The following is an 18,827-nucleotide window of genomic DNA, read 5'->3' on the forward strand; positions in this document are numbered from 1 at the left end:
CCATTGATGATAAGAATACACATAAGTCATTTAGAATGACCAATTAGAGCTCCCTGAAGTAGGCAGCATGCTTGTGTGCTACGTAGGACAAAGCATAAAGAAATCAGTTATATATTTTGTATCAATCCATCATTTGCTAATAAACATCATTAACATATTTCTAAATATTAAAAATATCTTGGGTATATTCTGAAATGGTACCAGAAGACTAGACCCATAACTTGGCATCTACACTTGTATGTGCACTTTACATTTCAAAATTAAGATGTTGAATTATCCATCTTTGCAACTTCCTGTTTCTTCTCTTCTAGCACAGAACCTTGCTTATGGGGGCATGGGCACCAGAGGAAGTGACATAGTGATAGAGAGGGTGAGCCATGAAGATGGTGTGTCTGGCAGCTTAATATATGAGGCAGAGGGGTTCCAGAGGTGGTAGACCAAAGCAACTGGGAGACTGATTGCATTAAACAATTAAATTACTTAACTGAGAAAATAAGCAAATATATTAAGATAATGGGCCATATCTCTCACTGTCTAAAGTGACTAGCAAAGATTGAAAGGACAAAATTTAAAATAACACTGAAGGGGCTAGGGCTGTAGCTCTGTGGCAGAGCACTTGCCCAACATGAGTGAGGCACTGGGTTTGATCCTTAGCACCACATAAAAATAAACAAATAAAATAAAGTATAGCTGTCCATCTACAACTAAAAAATATTTTAAAATACACTGAATTGTTAGATTGGAATTAGGAATATTATTATGAATTCACAGAATTTTAATGATAACATTAAATGCTAAAAGAAATATCAACATTTGCAGATGTATGTTTATTTGTGACTATCAGAAATTCACATGTAGGTGTTGGTAATGTTGCTCAGTGGTAGATTGGGTACATACAATGTGCAAATCACACAGAGACTCATAAATGCATATGTAAGTATATTTATAATTATTATCTGAACAAATAAAATATAGAATCAGATTTCTACTTTATATGTGTGTACACACACATTCTTACACATGTATATTTCCTAGATTTGTCTACTAAAGGCAATGCCACTAGAAGCTAAGCCACTCCAATAGTAGTAAGTGCACTAAACAACCAGATCTTGGTTTCTAACCAAGGGCACCTTCTACAAATGGCTGATATAGTACAACATGAGCATGGAACATCATAATGACCACAAAGGAAAGAAATGCTGGACAAATGATTAGGGAGAAGTCAAAGGAACACAAAAGCCACATTGAATGAACTCTAAGAGGCCCAATCAGGATCAACTTGATCACTAAAACAGGGAGTAATAGAGATTCCGACTCACTGAATCATATGGGAAATGAATAGGGAAGAAGAAACACCTCTTTCTTAGATACGCTGTTAACAATTACATGTTAAGGCAGCTACCACAAGAGCAGGAGATTTGGGTGCATCTAAAGTTGGTGGGGGACATTTAATGAGGAATAGAACTTGGCATTAAATAGTCTATTTTATTTCCCAATAATATACTAATCTATTCCAGTGTAGGGAAAACAGTAATTTATCAGAAGAGAAGTCCAGCAGACACCAATGTGATCAGATGATGGAGGTGTACACCAGCTGTGGTGGGTGAAGCTCAGGTGTGTTATACTGGGAACTCAGCATGGTTTCATGCCTGAGTCAGCCTAAGCAACTGTAATAGACCATCTGAAGGTCACTCATGAAATGTCCTAACTCAACCACATGAGAGCCAAAGACTGAGCATCTTTTCCAGATTAGAGGATAAAAAAATGAAACATCCAGGAAATACGTGTTTCTTCAGAATCCTGAGACAGAAAGAAAGCAGGGTGAGCTTGTGACATCTGACTGGAATTGAAGGACTCAATAATTGTGAAGCTGTCATTGTTAAGTTCCTCACTGGAAGGTTGATATGGTATAGTGTCTTTATATCTTGGAGTTTAAACTAAGGAGTATTCAGTAGTGATTAAAGGATGATGTAAAGTAAAAAGTCTATGTAATGGTGAGCGAGACATGGAGGGCAAGAAAATGCAGTAAAATGTAACAATTGGAGAGACTAGGAAAGAAGAGTGGATTTTATTTGTAATATTCTTGAAGCCATCTTATAATTTTGAAATTATTTTTTATACTTTCAAATGAATTTAAAATTTAACTTTTGAAATGTTGTTTCCTATAAACTTTCCTTTCACAGTCTTGCATTTTTTTTTTCTTTTTGTTATTGGGAATTGAACTCAAGGGCACTTAACCACTGAGCCACATCCCTAGTCCTTTTTTATATTATATTTAGAGACAGGTCTCACTGAGTTGCTTAGAGCCTCACTAAGTTGCTGAGGCTGGCTTTGAACTCATGACCCTCCTGCCTCAGCATCCAAGCTGCTTGGATTACAGACATATGCCACCATGCCCAGCACCACAGTTATCTCTTCTTTTTTTTTAAAGAGAGAGAGAGAGAGGAGAGAGAGAGAGAGAGAGAGAGAGAGAGAGAGAGAGAGAGAGAGAATTTTAATATTTATTTTTTAATTTTCAGTGTACACAACATCTTTGTTTGTATGTGGTGCTGAGGATGGAACCGGGCTGCACGCATGCCAGGCGAGTGCGCTACCGCTTGAGCCACATCCCCAGCCCCAGTTCTCACTTCTTAATAAAAGCTATTGTCATTTCTTTTGCTTCATTCTTCCTCTTAATCAGGCCCCAAATCTCAGGCATTATCTCTCAATTCTCAAAGCTCAGGTCCACTTCCCAAACCGATTGTTTTTTCCAGCCTCAAACAGATTCAGAACCTGTGCTCCTCACCACTGCAATATGGGCACCTTAGTCCAGACCCCATCCTGCCTCAACAGTTCCTTCTTAGAGTCCTTCACTTATCCTATCCGAACTTCACAGCCTTCCCTATAGCCATTGCCCTGCTCTGATATGCTCAAAATGCTTCCATGAGTCTTTTGTGTTAAGTGCAAGGTAATCAAACTAGATTTAAATGGGTCTGTTTTCCAAAATCAGATTCTCAGTAACCAATCATAAGAGCTCTATATTACCTGAGTTGCATTACAAGGAAGGCCCCTCTGTTTAACTCCTTAAGGAAAGTAACTTTCTAAAAATCTCTTGGCTATATGTACTCTTCTTTCTTCTGCCCTTTCTTCCTATAAAGCCAACCCCCTTTGCTCAGTTTATTGAACATTCATTGTTCCCAATTCTAGAATGGCAAATGAAAGATTACTGTATCTTTATTAAGACAAAAAATGACCCCATGTCCCTAGCAAAAAGAATAGAAAGCCATATATTTAACACTGGCCTAGGAGAGCTAGGCCAGCCCAACTTCATCTCACATCATTTCTAACTGTGAATGGCTGAATTCTGGCTTCCCCCAAACTCACATTAAAGTCCTAACCCCCATTATCTCAGAATGTGGCTACCTTTGGAGATACGTGTCTTCAAATTGGTCATTACGATTGCATGAGAACGTTGAACGTCCTCACTCACTGGTGTCCAGTTAAGAGGAGATTAGAAACTGGCACAGAGGGAGAAGATGGTCATCTAAAAGCCAATAAGAGAGGCCTGGGAAAAACAACCTTGTGGAACATCTTGATATCAACTCTCAGCCTCCAGAGCTAGAAGGAAATTAATTTCTGTTGTTTGCCTCCAGTCTGTGGTATTTTGTTTTTACACCCAAATCATCCAGTTTCCTTTCCCCTTATCTACTAGGTTCTGTCTCTGTGGTCTCTCTGATGTTCCACACACACCAGGGATGCTCTTGCTCAGGGTCACTGGCTGCTCCTTCCACCCAGAACTCTTTTCTGCAGATACATTAGATCTCACTCCAGCTCACCTGTCACATGCTTGTGGTCTTCCCTGACCCTCCTGCTATTTAAAACAGCTTCCCAACCCCATTAGCATTTTATTTCACTGCACTCTTATTTCATCAATCTCAATAACATTTCTTTGTTTGTTTATAATTTCCCTCTAACAAAGAAGTAAGAAAGCCTGCTGATATATTCTGATTTCCCTGAACCAAGAATATATGGTAAACAGAAGTAATCATATATTGCATAAATGAAAGAACTTTACCTTTTCAGGAGCAAAAGAACAGCATTTGTAGTGCTCAAATCTAAACCAGTTGTTGGTTTATCCAAAAACAAGATGGGAGGATCTGTGATCAGCTCCATTGCTATCCTGGTCCTTTTTCTTTCTCCCCTAGATAAAACCTAAAGCACAGATTATTACATTATCAGCAAAAATGGCACAGTCAGTATGATTGTTGAACAGTCCTGACAGAAATACTTTATCTCATTGTCCTAATTATTGTGAGCAACAAATAAATGAACACGGGGGAGAAGAAACAAGTTTCTCTTACAAGTGAATAAACTGAGGGTCAGAGCAGTGCTGCTAAGTAAGTGTCGAGACTGGATGTGAAGCCCATGCTTTGAACAGTCCTGTATGTTTTTAAGTATATTTAGGTTTAAGATAGTCTATTAGAACATGAAGAGTCATTGCCCTGACATAGTGAAATTATAGCCTAAAATGGGAGAGAAAGATAGGAGAGGAAAAGGGGAAAACTTTATGGTGATTTATTAGACTTCTAACAACTTCCCACCCTGTTTTCGCCAAAAGTCCCCAAGTGGACTTACCAAAAATAGGTACATTTAGAGCCAGGAAATGTTCACTATCTACCACACCACAGTGACACCTTTTCAGTTTCTACAAGGTTTTCCATACTGACATTGTCCATGCCCTAACTGAATGCAGAATTTCTACTTTACCTTTTCAGAATTAAAAGAAGACAGGTTATTCAACAGGGCAACGGGCTCACTCATTTGAATGAGTCAATGTCATTCTGTGTGTGAGTAGAGAAGGAAGGTTTTAGGTAGGCAGAAAGTCAGAAGCAATTATGAAATTCAGAGTTCCCAAAGAGTCTCTTAACAGGATTCAAACAAGGGTGCTATTGACAATTGAACTATAAAAGACATTTGGACACAATTTGGAAAATGTGTCCAAATTAACATGAACTCCATATAGATGATGATGTAAATACATTACTCACTGTGTTAGTTGACAATGGTATTAAAACAAGGAAGGCAATGTTCTGGTTTGTTGGAGATGCATAACAAGACGTAAAATATTATATATATATTATATATATATATATATATTATATATATATATATATATATATATATATGTATATATATAATTTCTATAAAATACTTCAGTAAGAAATAGCTATAGTAACTAAGGAAGAAGATATTAACAACTGAGAAATTTAAGGGAATAGAATCAGGAATTTACTCTTCTATTAATGATTCAACAATCACATTATAGTAAGGAACTATCTTTTCTGTTTTTAATTAACTTTTTAAAATTTATATATATATATATATATATATATATATATATATCAGAATGCATTACAATTCTTCTTAAACATATAGAGCACAATTTTTCATATCTCTGGTTGTATACAAAGTATATTAACACCAATTTGTGTGTTTATACATGTACTTTGGATAATAATGTCTATCACATTCCACCATCATTTCTAACCCCATTCCCCCTTCCTTCCCCTCCCACCCCTCTGCCCTATCTGGAGTTTGTCTATTCCTCCCATGCTTCTCCTCCCTACCCCATTATGAATCAGCCTCCTTATATCAGATAAAACATTTGGCTTTTGTTTTGAGGGGATTGTATAACTTCACTTAACATTATCTTCTCTAACTCTATCCATTTACCTGCAAATGCCAAAAGTAAAAAAAAAATGAACTATGGAATTCAATTAGATTATTTAAATATATGCAGTCAGTGACTACCTCTGTATATTTTTCCATCAAACATAAGCAAGAAATTTAAGGCTGCGAGTGATTAATGTTAAAGAGTAGAGTAAAATCCCACAGAAGAAACTCAAAAGTCAAGTCAATAAACAGATGAAAAGCAAAGACAACTCAATCACTAAGTACACAAAAAATAAATGGTAAATAGTGTCATCCTAGGGTTGTTCTTCCATAACAAATATATTTCACATGCAAGAATATCCACAATAATACAGGAAGCATCAGCCAGTAGAACCCCAACTTTCATTGCTTCTAAGTTGGGGAGTTCTTAAGGAGGTGAACCATTTACAGTCTAAGTAGCTCATTATCACACACAGCTTCAAATGTCTGCTCAGCAATCCCTGCCTACAGACTGTTCAACTGTTCAATAGTGTTAAGTTGATGCATTCCACTCAATTTTTCTCTCTGATGCCTAAGTAGGCATTAACAGTTTGTCACACTTCACTCTTTGTCACACTGTTCACAACTGTACCTCTCAAACCTAAAGAAGCCTGGAATATAGATCTGGAAATAGAACTGGCAAAGGAAAGGAAAGCAAGGAGAGAGTGAGGTGGGGATAAGAAAACTGACAAAGAAAGGCTCCAAAAATTCTTGGTGACTATATGAATTAAAAGTAAATTATAATTTGACAAAATTAAAATTATAATTTTACAATTTTGAAAGAAAAATTAAACATACAAAGCAATAATTCTTGTATTCTTGTCATTTATCAATTCCAGAAATTCACCTCAAAAAAGTCATGGAACAAAGGCCCCAGGAGGAAGAGAAAGAAAACAGCAGTTAATAGCAGGAAGAGAAACAGGAAGAAGAAGGGTTAGTTCAAACACATCAAATGAGCCATGACTTAACAATGAGGGTGGAAAGGGTCCTGTGAGGAACACTCTCCACACCAGACCACCCTCCATTCCTAGGATACAACCATTATTAAGAGTATTTTTCCACTTAATTTCTACCTTCATAGTATGTAAGTAGTCATTGTTCTCATCATTACAGAAAGCAGCCACTTTTGACCCCACACATCTTGGGGAACACACATTTAGGTCACAGCATCTACACAGGAGGTCATCTTTCATGGTTATGATACTATCAGGTTTTTTTCACACTACCTTGGAATTTGCTACTTTATCCAGATCTAAATCTTCAATGACTTTGTTGATCCTTTCATTTTTTTCGTGATTTGTCATAGCCGTTGGAAGCCCAAGAGCCGCTGAGAACAGTAAGTTTTCTCTCACTGTCAGGGTGCCCATCACGATATCATCCTAAATGCAATTTTTTTTTTATTTTTGAAATCAGGAATCAACATTTTTCCCTTTACCAAAAAATGTTTTATTTTTACTTTCCATTAGGAAATTGCCAAATATATTCAAAAATAGACAGAATAATATAATAAACTCCACATCTTCAAAATTCAATTTCAGGAATTTATAAACTCATGATCAGTGTTGTCTCATCTATAATTTGAAGAAAATTCCAGACATCATAGTACATAGTTCTATATGTCTATAAAACGTAACCACAATATGATTATCATACCTAAAATTTGTAAGTGATAATATTTAATATCATTAGATTTCCATTCAGTTTTCCCTATTTCATACTTGTTTCTTTACTCTGTAATGATTTTAGATGCTTAATCATAAATCTGCTCCAGGCTGGACTGACTTCTCTCTGGGACTTTTTTTCACTAATTTTCTAAGTTGAGTGTAATTTTCCCTGTACATGTGTCTTCTTCTGTCTCATTTTAATCTCCTCAGTCATATTTCAGTATATGTAACTTAATCCATGATCTATAAAAATAACATAACCAAGGTAAAGTTCAAGCTAATAGTAAACTTTCAACTATACCAATTTCAGTGACCCACATAAAGATAGCTGCAGAGTCCAAGGAAGTCATTTTCATCCTCAATCTGCACGCCAGGTTTGAGCCCAGGTAATCATGCCCACTAGAACGAGATACAGCCAGGTTGCTTTGTACAAGGATTTGCAAACACATCTTCTATGGAAAGGAAAAAATGCTAGAAGGGTAAAAAGGACAACTGTGGACACTTGTAAATTATACACAAGCCAGAATTGATACCATTGTCCAACAGGGACATTTTCCAAGTCCTCGTTGCTTTTCCATTTAACTGTTGAGATGGAAGATTATGAAAGGTGGTGGAATGAATATTGGTTATGTGAGCATGACACATAAACAACTAGAAGCATAATAAGCTGTAAGTAAAGAGTATGCTCATACAGATCAAACAAAAACGGCAAATCTACGAATTCTTACCTGAACCACATAACCCAAATTACATTTGAAATTATCAGATTGAGGTGCTCCATTGATCAAAACATCTCCAGATAATCCAGATGCATCTCTCCTTGCAGCTAAGATATTTAGCAACCTATAAAAGGACATATACATTACAGATTTCTCTACTCCATTATAGGCCATATCTCCCATATTCTGCTAAACTTAGAAAATTTACTACTCCAGAAATCTGAGGTTTAACTAAAATTATTTATATGTGCATGTGTATGTTTAAATTATCATCATCTTTTTGTTGTTGTTGTTGTTGTTGCTGTTTTTGTTGTTACAAGAAAACCCAAAGGTATATAAGCAAAGCCATGTTGGCTGATACAGCACAGTCTTCCCAAATGAGTTTCTAGCTGTCTGAATTTGGTGGATCCAGCTCAGGCAATGTACTTCTTTACCAAAAAAAAAAAAAAAAAAAGAATTCTTGTCTTCAATTATTCTTTCAGCTCCATCCTCCCACTTTTATCATTATTCCCTTTCTCCCCTCTCCATTCACTTCTAATATGGCCAACATCACCATATAAATTGTTTAGTTATGCCCTAGTAAACTTTAAAAAGCCATCTTTAAAAATCACACAACAACTACACAGAAGTGGTTGAGACATATTTTCTGTTATACTCACAAAGATTTCCCTCGACTTTGATGTGCCAGAATAGCATTGAGACCAGGTTTCATGATTCCACTGTAAACACAAAAGCATGATGATTTATCGTTCTACTTTAGATGCAGTACTATTTATTTAGACTCTGCAATGATACACTCAAGGAAGACTGAAGAAATTGCAGACAGAAAACAAGCACCAAATCAAAGAAAAAAGACTTATTGGTTAACAGAAGTCTAGTCTATGAAGGATGTTATTATTAGTCAATATTTATAAGAAAGATGGATCAGATCCCTCTAAATTCCTTTCAGTTATTCTTTAAACCATGATCCTTTTTGGACAACTATTCCATTTACAATAACCTCAAAAATAAAATAAAGTACTGGGAATTAAATTAACCAAGGAGGGGAAAGACCTCTACAATGATAACTACACGATGTTGAATAAAGAAACCGAAGAATTTAGAAAATAGAAAGACATACCATATTCTTGGATAGGCAGAATTAATATTGTCCAAATGGCTATACTACCAAATGCAATAGACATATTCAATGTGTGTAGGTACCTGCATACATACACTCCCTAGGTCTGTCCATTTAGAAGGCACAGAGCAATGACACCCGAATAGCAATGAGTGTTCAAATCACCCAGATCATGTTTTCTCAATACCATTCTCCAAAAATAAATACTGGAGGATTCCAGGACTGGGAAGGCAAGTATACAATAAATTTGGAACTTCTTGCTATGCCAAAGAATTAAGAGTGGTGGGATGAGTTAAAAAATAAAAAAAATTAACCTGTCTTGAAAAATTTCCTACTGACTAAATCAGCAGCAATAGGAGTATAAAGATAAATAATACTAATGAAGCATTACAATTGAGTGTTATTGTATAGAATACAAATCATACTAGACACTGTGGTGCACTATTGTAATCCAAAGACTCCTTATGCAGATGCAGGAGGATTGCAAGTTCGAAGCCAGCCTGGAAAATTTAGCAAGATAATGTCTCAAATCAAAATATAAAAGGACTGGGGAAGTAGCTTAGTGGTATAGTAACTCTTAGTTCAGTCCCCAGTAAAGGAAATTAAAAAAAAAATACAATCCATGAGTCTATACAGTAACCAAAAGGAGAAATGATGAATGAATATTTTTCCTATTATTGGAATGCAAATTATGAGATAATGAAAATAGGAACTCACCCTTTATCAATGATCATAGTGGTTGCTGATCCACACAGGAGTCACCACAGTGGAATGAAACTCAAGTTTAATAATGAACAAGATTCTGGAGTAATATCAGAGTATCACCATTCATATTAATCAAGTACAAAGAGGAAAATGGTAATCTGATGGTGAAGTTTGACGGACAGCAACATAAGCAGGTGATCAGTTTTAACATCACCTGCAGTGGGATGGGACTAGAAAGTACCAGGATGGACAAGACTGCAGAGCCACGATGTGGTGGTTAGTCACTTATGTGAGGAACACAGTGAAGAGTGATCCTCAGGACCTCTCCTGTCTTTACTCTGAGGATACATCATTTCTTGCTTGCTTCCAGAAAGCAATTGAGTGATCATACAGGACAGGAATCATCTTTCTAGAAAGTAGTACTAAAAGTACTAGGGAAAAAGGTGTATCATGTGGATAGTGTGCTCTCAAGTGATTCACAAAAACCAGTAGTAACAATGGACACAAATGAGACACAGTGATGGGAGCAAACAGTGCAGTGTGGACAGTTAGGGAATCTAGTGAAAGGGTTATGCACATGCAGCTTTACATCTCAAATTATTTCAAAATAGATAACCAGACCAATCGCTCAAACAGGGTGAAGAATTTTCTTCACAATTATAGGATATCCACACATCTGCTGGAATGGAGGATTTTTTTTCATTTCAGTGCCCCAAGCATGCAAGGCAAGCACTCTACCATTGAGCTACATACTCAGCCTTTTTTTGATAATTTTAGCATTGGTAAGAGAAAGCTCAAATGCTAGATATGAATAAAAACTAAGCAGAATAAAATTCTAAGAAAGTAGTGAACATTAATGAATTCTCATGATCAATTCTTGTCTTATTGTCTTCTTAAACAATGAACAGAAAAGCAAAAAATCCAAAGAAAAACCAAGATTCTCATGATCTTTTCTTGAAATATTGTCATCATTTTCAATAATGATAGTGTTATCCAACATAAACCAAAAATAAGAAAATGAGAGTGACCCTTCACACATCAGAGACTATTTGAGTCCAGTAGATAGGAGAAAGTTTGGAAACAGTGCAGCCAGAAAAATATGACCTTCTCATGAATAAAAAACCAGAAATGAGAATAAGCATGAAAACCAATTCTTGCTATGTTTGTAACAGTAAAAACAAAATAAAAACTTCAAGACTTACTACATTTTATAAGCCTAACAAAGCACAAAACAATGGCCTCCTCCTTTGTAGAGATGCACACCACTAAGACATAAACTCAGTGTGAACTCTGGAATAGAGGAGACCCTTAGTATATTGAGTCAGTAGTCTCCCAGGTAAAAAAAAAGATAAGCAAGAGAAATTGGGAGTGTGGCTCAGGGGAAGAATGATGACCCAGGGAGCACAAAGCCCTGGGTAAGATCTGTTAATCCACACTCCTCCACACCCCAACAAATAAGAAACGGCGGGGGAGGGATAAAGTGAAGGGCAAGGTAAATATACATTCCCACAGTATGTTTGAACATCTATTCAATATGCATGTGGTCAATCACATTACTTTCTACAAAAAATTTTGTCAACATTTCACGAGTCAATTTTAATGAGTCAATTTTCATGAGTCAATTCTAATTCACTAAATGGAATCCTTTTAGTCTAGTTTATTCCAAAGGGATGAAAGCATGTGTCTATACACCAGCACAAAGACTGAAACACAAATGCTCACAGTAACTTATTGGTATTAGGCAGAGCCTGTGACGCCTGAGATAGGTCATTAAAGTGGTCTTTTAAAAAGTTCATATACATACTTGATATTTGATAGTAGTTTTTTCTCAACTGTTTTCCTACAAAATAGAAAGCCACTCTTCACTTTTTCCCGATAGCAGAGGTTATGGAAACTTAACACAGCCCCTTCAGGAAATGTCTTCAGGTCCCTGGAGGTCATCTCAGGGAGGTCACTGTTGCTTCTTTGTAAAAATGGGATATAATCCTGGTCATTACTGGAAGACATCTTGACATATTCTGCCTTTCTGTAGAGGGGGAAACAATGTAAGTTGATAGTCCATATAAATGTGATTGTAAACCCTTGCTACTATATTTAAATCAATTCTGTTTTAAACAGTGCTGCACTAGATTCCTTTCTAATAGTCAGCCCACATCACTATGATGAGAACAATCTTTGAACCCATAATGGAAGGAAAAACAACTTTGAATCCTCAATTAGATGAAACACTCAAAATTAGATGCCAAATAATTTCCTGATAATTAAAAAGTACCCAAAACTCATAATGGAGGGAAAAGACAGGTGAGCATTTTAAGTGCCTGGCTTAGTACTTGAAAACATAGTATGACACAACTTACATTGATGGATAGCCTACACAATCATTATATGCCACATTTTTTTTTTGAGTTTATAACATTGTTACTATGAATGCAAGCTTAGTCAAGCAGTCAAGCACAGGTGAAAGCTCTCTGAATTTATAATTCTAGACTTTATATTTCTGGTTGTTATGCACCTTCAATCAGCTGAGAAAGTAAACTTCATCATAATTTTTCACAATGGCAAATCATTTCCTTAATGGTCATTTAAATTCTAGCAAAATTTTAAATTAACTATGAAAATTATTAAGTAAATCAAGCCAACAGTTAAGAAGCTCTATACTTTGAAGCAAAAACTGAATATTACATTCATAAAGTAGATTTAAAACATTTCACTGAATAAGTTGCAAAGGCCCATTAAAATATTTGATTAGAGTAAGACATTCATGCGAACTGGTCTTGTGCAAGAGGTTTGAAATGTTACCTGCAACAAACCTAACTTTGTTTTTGAAAAGACAATGTCATCCATGAAGGAATTTCTCTCTGTCCCTAAGTTTTTCAAAAATAACAAAATTCTGAAAAACAATTAAGTAGGAAAATGAGGTAGCACACTCAGTCCTTAAGACTATGGGGTCAGCAAACATCAGGAAACAGAGACTGAGAAAAGCAAAGTTATAAAGCTAACTATCAGTGATGCACAGGCATACATATTAATATTGTACTTTCCTCTAACACAGTGCTAAGGGCTTTCCTAAATTAAAGAGGAGAAAGGCATGTGGAAACTAGTCACTGGAATAAACCATGATAACCCTTTCCTTACTAGCATATTAAAATTATATCACAGAACAGAGACCTAATATGATAATGAGACAGGTAGCCCATGAAGTCTACTTCTTCTATGATGAAAAGAGCCCAGGTGGGCTCTAAGACTGCACTTCTATATGAAATGACATCACTGAGTTTCTGCCTGGCTATATGCAATTAAACACACACACACACACACACAAAAAAAAAAAAAAACAACTGTATATTTCTCTTTCTTATTGAATGACTGTTAATCCCATTCCCACCTGCTGCCTTCCCTATATTAGAGCTTAAGAATCAAAGCCTTGTTCCTGCCAAACAGTATTCCTGTCTGATTTTCCTTTGGGGGAACACAGGAACCTGCAGTACTGGTAACAAAAATGGTGTGTACTTCAATCTGAAAATATTAAATGTGCAAAATTAGAAAGTGTGGGAAAAATCTAAAAGAAAATGCTCCTACTGCCTTCTAATAGCTAAATGCAATCCATTTCTTCAAGCAAAACAAAAGAGATTCATCCAAAGAATTAAATCTGATCTCTAAAGATAATTCACATTATTTTTCATCAAAACATAACATCTTCATTCCTGAAGTGAGCTTCATATTTTTGTACTCCAAATTTCCAATAGCAATGGTACATAAAGAAAAAAAGAAGACAAAACAAGAACAATTTCAATACCTATAACTTTCCAGGAATTCCCACCCTTAGGTCTTTCCTAGAAAAGTCCCAAAGATTCCCAACCATGTATGCCAGTATTTAGATTATGATTCCATTTAGCATTAAAATGGTCTTCGAGTTCAGTCATAGAGTAGGAACTTTTGCCCTATCTTTCTCTTTGCTGTAGCCTGTCTCCTCTATTTAAAGTAAATAAAAGAATAATATTAACAGAAATATCTTCTTTAGCTTTTTATTGCAAAACCACAATTTCCAAAAATCATATTTGTATTTGAAAATTAATTGCATTTGAAAATTGAATTTTCACTTAATATCATAATATCTAGTTATTTCAGCCCTTTGGACATCCTCACACCCTAATTCTCAAAGATTCATATAGAATAAAAGTCTAATGAACCACAACTACTATAAACACAATGAACCACAACTACTATAGTCACTAGCAAGAAGTCAGGAGCAATCACGTTAAGAATTAGATTTGTAGAACTTCTCTAGGCATGATAGATTATTGTAGTGTTTTTCTTCCTAGGTATGGAAGCTCATCCCATGGAAAATCAATGTTTAAGAGATGGTTTTATTCAGAGTTCAAAAAATGAAACAGGGGAATATTTACTCATAAATCAGTTTCTTGACTCTAGAGGTTACAAATATAAGATACAAATAATGAGGAAGGGGGACAGGTTATTAAAAACGGGGAATATCCATATATTTTCTGGGAATAGGAAAGATCTTCAACAAACTCAAATCCCTCCTATTTTCACTCTTTTTATGAAAGCCCCAGGGAAAGTCATTGTTAGAAATCAAGGACATCTATGGAGCCAAAATTCCTCTAGATGTCTTTGGTCACTTGTTCTTTGTGATCATGCTGGAAAGATTTCAGAGGAGTTGCTCAGAGTAGCTATGGCATGAGTTTATTAGAAGAGACAGGAAAAAAAGGAGACAATGATCTTCTCAAAGAAGAGAGGGAAGGTGCAGCCCTCCTGACCTCTAGTTTTATTGGGGACCCAGGGAAGTTTCCAGAGTCACACCAGGTCCACCTCTTGACTTCTCACTGATAGAAGGATTGCATTAGACTATCAAGTCACCACTGCAAATGGTCTTTTGCCATGAGGGGACATTTTAATATCATAACAATATGTTAAAAATTCAAAGCAACTCTGAGTCACTTTGGCCCGTGTTGACCAGTTTTAATTAGGACTTGTTCTTACAAATTTTATTGATAGTGTGCTTTGCTTTTACTTTTTCTCTCTTTCTTTTTTTTTTTAAGAAATGTCATTTAAGATCACATTTTCTTTTTTTAAATTTATTTGTTCTTTTTATATAAACATAACAAAGAATGTACTTTGGCATATTATGCATACAGGGACTATAACTTATTCTAATAAGGATCCTATTCTTGAGGTTGAACATGATGTGGAGTTACCGTGATTGTGTATTCAAATAAAAGGCTAAGAAAGTATGTCTCATTAATTCTATTGTCCTTGATATTTCCCTCCCTACTCCCTTCCCTTCATTTTCCATTGTCTAATCAATGGATTTCTATTCTTCCCTTCCCTGTTCTCCCTTGTTGTGGATTAACATCCACATATCAGAGAGAATGTTTCGCCTTGGGTTTGGGGAGACTGGCTTATTTAACTTAGTATGATATTCTCCAGTTCCATCCATTTACCTGCAAATGCCAAAATTTCATTCTTCTTTATGGCTGTGTAATATTCCATTATTCTGTCTCATTGAGTCCTGGAATCTGCCCTGTATAAAAGTCACAAAATCCCTCCTTCAGAGAACTTGTGTTCTTTTTATTAACAGGAAGGAGTCTTTGGCCCTGCATTTCTCCAGCAGATAAAATGTTGTTTACTGATGAATCTTAGGCTAGATGGAGCTTCAGGTAAATTGCTTTTAAAAAGAAAGCACGTGGAGGTTAGCACAGTTTATATAATTGCCCCCCTGAACCCCATGTTTCCACCACTCACATCTGTTATCTGTCATCATCTTCTCTTCTCCTTTCTCTTCTCCTTTCCTAAGGTTGGCCTCACTAATCTGGCACTGTGACAAGATGAACAACAGCAAAGAGGGATGATTAGAAATTTATAGAATCAGGAGATTCAAGGGGAAAACAAGAGGAATAGGCTAAGATCAAGCTGAGTGCTTGAGTTAGAATTTACCAGAAGCTTTACATCACTGGATCTAAAACAAAGTCCTTCTGAAACAGAGAGCTCCTGAATTTCACATGAGAATAAAAACTTGCACAGGCTGAAGATATATGTCAAGAAAATTAAAACTGACATAGTCTCTGGTTAAACACAGCCTAGTTATACTTATATGCTTACCTATCTTTTCTATAAATGTTAACCTCTTTTGGCACCAGCAGAAAAGCAATATAGCTACTTTTCCACAGTTTGATCAAAGTGCATAAAATACATTTTTTTCTTTTTACATCACTTGCCTTTTATAAAAGAGTAAGCAGCCTAATCTGGTCTGCAAGGATTATGTGTGTCTTATTATGTATGCAGGACTAGAATTGCTGGTATCAATAACATCAGTGCTCTTATGACTAAAATAAATATGGATTTAAATTTTAACTGAGTTCATTTATCACTGTGTATTCAGTCAGCAGATACTAAAATTAAAACTAAAATAGAGGTAGTATCCCAAATGTTTTGGATATTAAGGGGTATTTTGAGCATGCAAGAAGAGCATGGGAGCCAAAAACTATTGCCTAAAACATTTATTTCTGGAATGAGGACCCAGACTCACAGACTTGCCCCAATATGACAGAGAGGGAGTAGATATCATAATTTATTTGAGAATATTTTAAACATCTCAAGAACAGGATGTTTTTTATATCGTCCCTTCACATACAGTCAATTATTAGTCAGGATGAAGTTTAATCAAGCTCGTAAGCTAATAAAATGTTCTGGGCTTCTTACCAGTGACAAATAAACAGCTCATGTGTACACTGATTGTTCTTACAAGTCATCATTTGAGATAAGCTGGGAACTTTAAAAAATTCCAAAGTGCTAGCAAATTGATCTCCTTACCCTTAAAAGGCTGAATCCAAATTGCCAACTACAATCAGGTCCTATGTAGTGGATAAAATTTAAGGTAATACCAGCCAGACAGAGCTTCAGGTAAGTTGCTTTCAAAAAGAAAGCAAATGGGGGTCAACACAGTTTATAAAATTGCCCCCCGATCCCCATGTTTCCACCACTCACATCTGTTATCCGTCATCATCACCCTTTCTCTTTTTCTTTCCCAAGGTTGGCCTCACCAATCTGGCACTGTGACAAGATGACCAACAGCAGAGAGGGGTGATATACTTAGTAGTCACATCTATTACACACAAATGTCACAGGGCAAGACTGAAAGAAGAGGTTTTGGAGGCAAAAGCCGATGCAATGTGAACAGCAAATTGAATAAAGGTAATAATGGATTACAACCCACATAACAAAATAAACACCCATGAGTCAATACTAATATAAATTTGAATAAAAGAAGGAAAGGGGAAATTCTTCCTTACAGGAAAATATAAAAGTGTAGAAAAAATGAACCATTTTTTTAAAACCCATCCTGATATTGACATAATATCATTTACAACATGTTCCAATAGTTGATGCCAAAATTCATCAGTGGAGGTTTAAGAACAAACAGGATATTGACATAACACAAGTGTTTCTCCCAAGATATGTCTTAATTACAAGGAGAAGATGATGATGACTCCTGGCCAACATCACCTCCACCAAGGCTGACATCATTAGCAATGAGAGGCACCAACATCACACACCCCTGATATGGTGCCTGGGAAGGCCATTCACTGCTGTGGTGTTTCTCAGAAGGCAGGACCTCAAGGTGATCATGAGAAAACATCAAACAAATAAAATGTGGTGAATTCTACCCATAAATTCTACCCATAATTCTACCCATAAACCCATAAATTTACCCATAAATTCTGCCCTTGATACTGTTTATGGGTAGAATTATTTATTCTACCCATAAACAGTATCAAGATCTTAGGGGAAAAAAAGCTGAAAAATTATTATAGGGAGGAGAAAACTAGATCTATAGCAGTGAACTATAATGTGAAAAACTGGATTGTATCCTGAAGAGAAAAAGGGTAGTAGAGGGACAATAAATCTTGGAATAAAGTATGTAACTAATGTATTACAAATAATTTAATTAGTAATATGAATCTAATTAATAATACTATAGTAGTCTGCAATGGATATTTATTAGTTTTGATGATTGTACTCTAATTATGCAAGATGTTTTGAAGATTTTCCACTTTTTTAAACTTTTCATTAAGTCAAAAATTATTTCAAAATTAAATGAACTCAGCCACATAGTGAGGCGCTGAGTAACATAATGAGACTCTGTTTTTAAAAAAGGAAATAAAATGGTTGACCCAGCTATTCCACTTCTTGGTCTATACCCCCAAAGTCTTTAAAAACAGCATGATATAGGGACACAGTTACACCAATGTTTATAGCAGCACAATTCACAATAGCTAAATATGGAACCAACTTAGATGTCCTTCAACAGATGAATGGATAAAAATATGTGACTTATATACACAATGGAATATTACTCATCAATAAAAGAGAATAAAATCATGGCATTTGCAGGTAAATGGATAGAGTTAGAGAAGTAATGCTAAGTGAAGTAAGACAATTCCAAAAAACCAAATGCTGAATATTTTCTTTGGTATAAGAGGCTGATTTATAGTGGGATAGGGAGAAAAAGCATTGGAAGAATAGACGAAGTCTAGCTAGGGTAGAGGGGTTGGGGGGGAAGGGAGGGGGCATGGAGTTATTAATGATGGTGGAATGTGATAATCATTATTATTCAAAGTACAGGTATGCAGACACGAATTGGTGTGAATATACTGTGTATACAACCAGAGATGTGAAAAATTGTGCTCTATATGTGTAATAAGAATTATAATGCATTCTGCTGTCATACATAATTTTTTTAAAAGTAAATAAAATGGGCTGGGAAGTGGCTCAGTGATTAGCTTTGCTGGGTTCAATCTCTGGTACCACCTCCTTAATAAAATAAAAATAAATATAAAACAAGCAACATTTTTCAATATTTGTATTAGAAGTGTAGTATTGGACTTAATCTACCATCATTGTTCCTGA

The 18,827-nt window shown here is 35.7% G+C and overlaps 1 protein-coding gene and 1 pseudogene across 1 annotated transcript in view; one reads left to right on the plus strand and one right to left on the minus strand.

Annotated features, from left to right (window-relative positions):
• LOC143385786 (broad substrate specificity ATP-binding cassette transporter ABCG2-like) overlaps positions 1–11,906 on the minus strand; it is a 29,315-nt gene extending 17,409 nt beyond the window's left edge. The window contains exons 1-5 of the mRNA XM_076841324.2: positions 11,704–11,906; positions 8,734–8,793; positions 8,084–8,198; positions 6,918–7,070; positions 4,055–4,191 (exon numbers count right to left, since the gene is read on the minus strand). Of these exons, the coding sequence (XP_076697439.2) occupies positions 4,055–4,191; positions 6,918–7,070; positions 8,084–8,198; positions 8,734–8,793; positions 11,704–11,906 (668 nt within the window). The remainder of the gene's footprint in view (positions 1–4,054; positions 4,192–6,917; positions 7,071–8,083; positions 8,199–8,733; positions 8,794–11,703) is intronic.
• LOC143385791 (broad substrate specificity ATP-binding cassette transporter ABCG2-like) overlaps positions 1–18,827 on the plus strand; it is a 564,412-nt pseudogene that overhangs the window by 367,821 nt on the left and 177,764 nt on the right.

This window comes from Callospermophilus lateralis (assembly GCF_048772815.1).
Source record: "Callospermophilus lateralis isolate mCalLat2 chromosome 8 unlocalized genomic scaffold, mCalLat2.hap1 SUPER_8_unloc_1, whole genome shotgun sequence".
NCBI classification, from domain to species: domain Eukaryota; kingdom Metazoa; phylum Chordata; class Mammalia; order Rodentia; family Sciuridae; genus Callospermophilus; species Callospermophilus lateralis.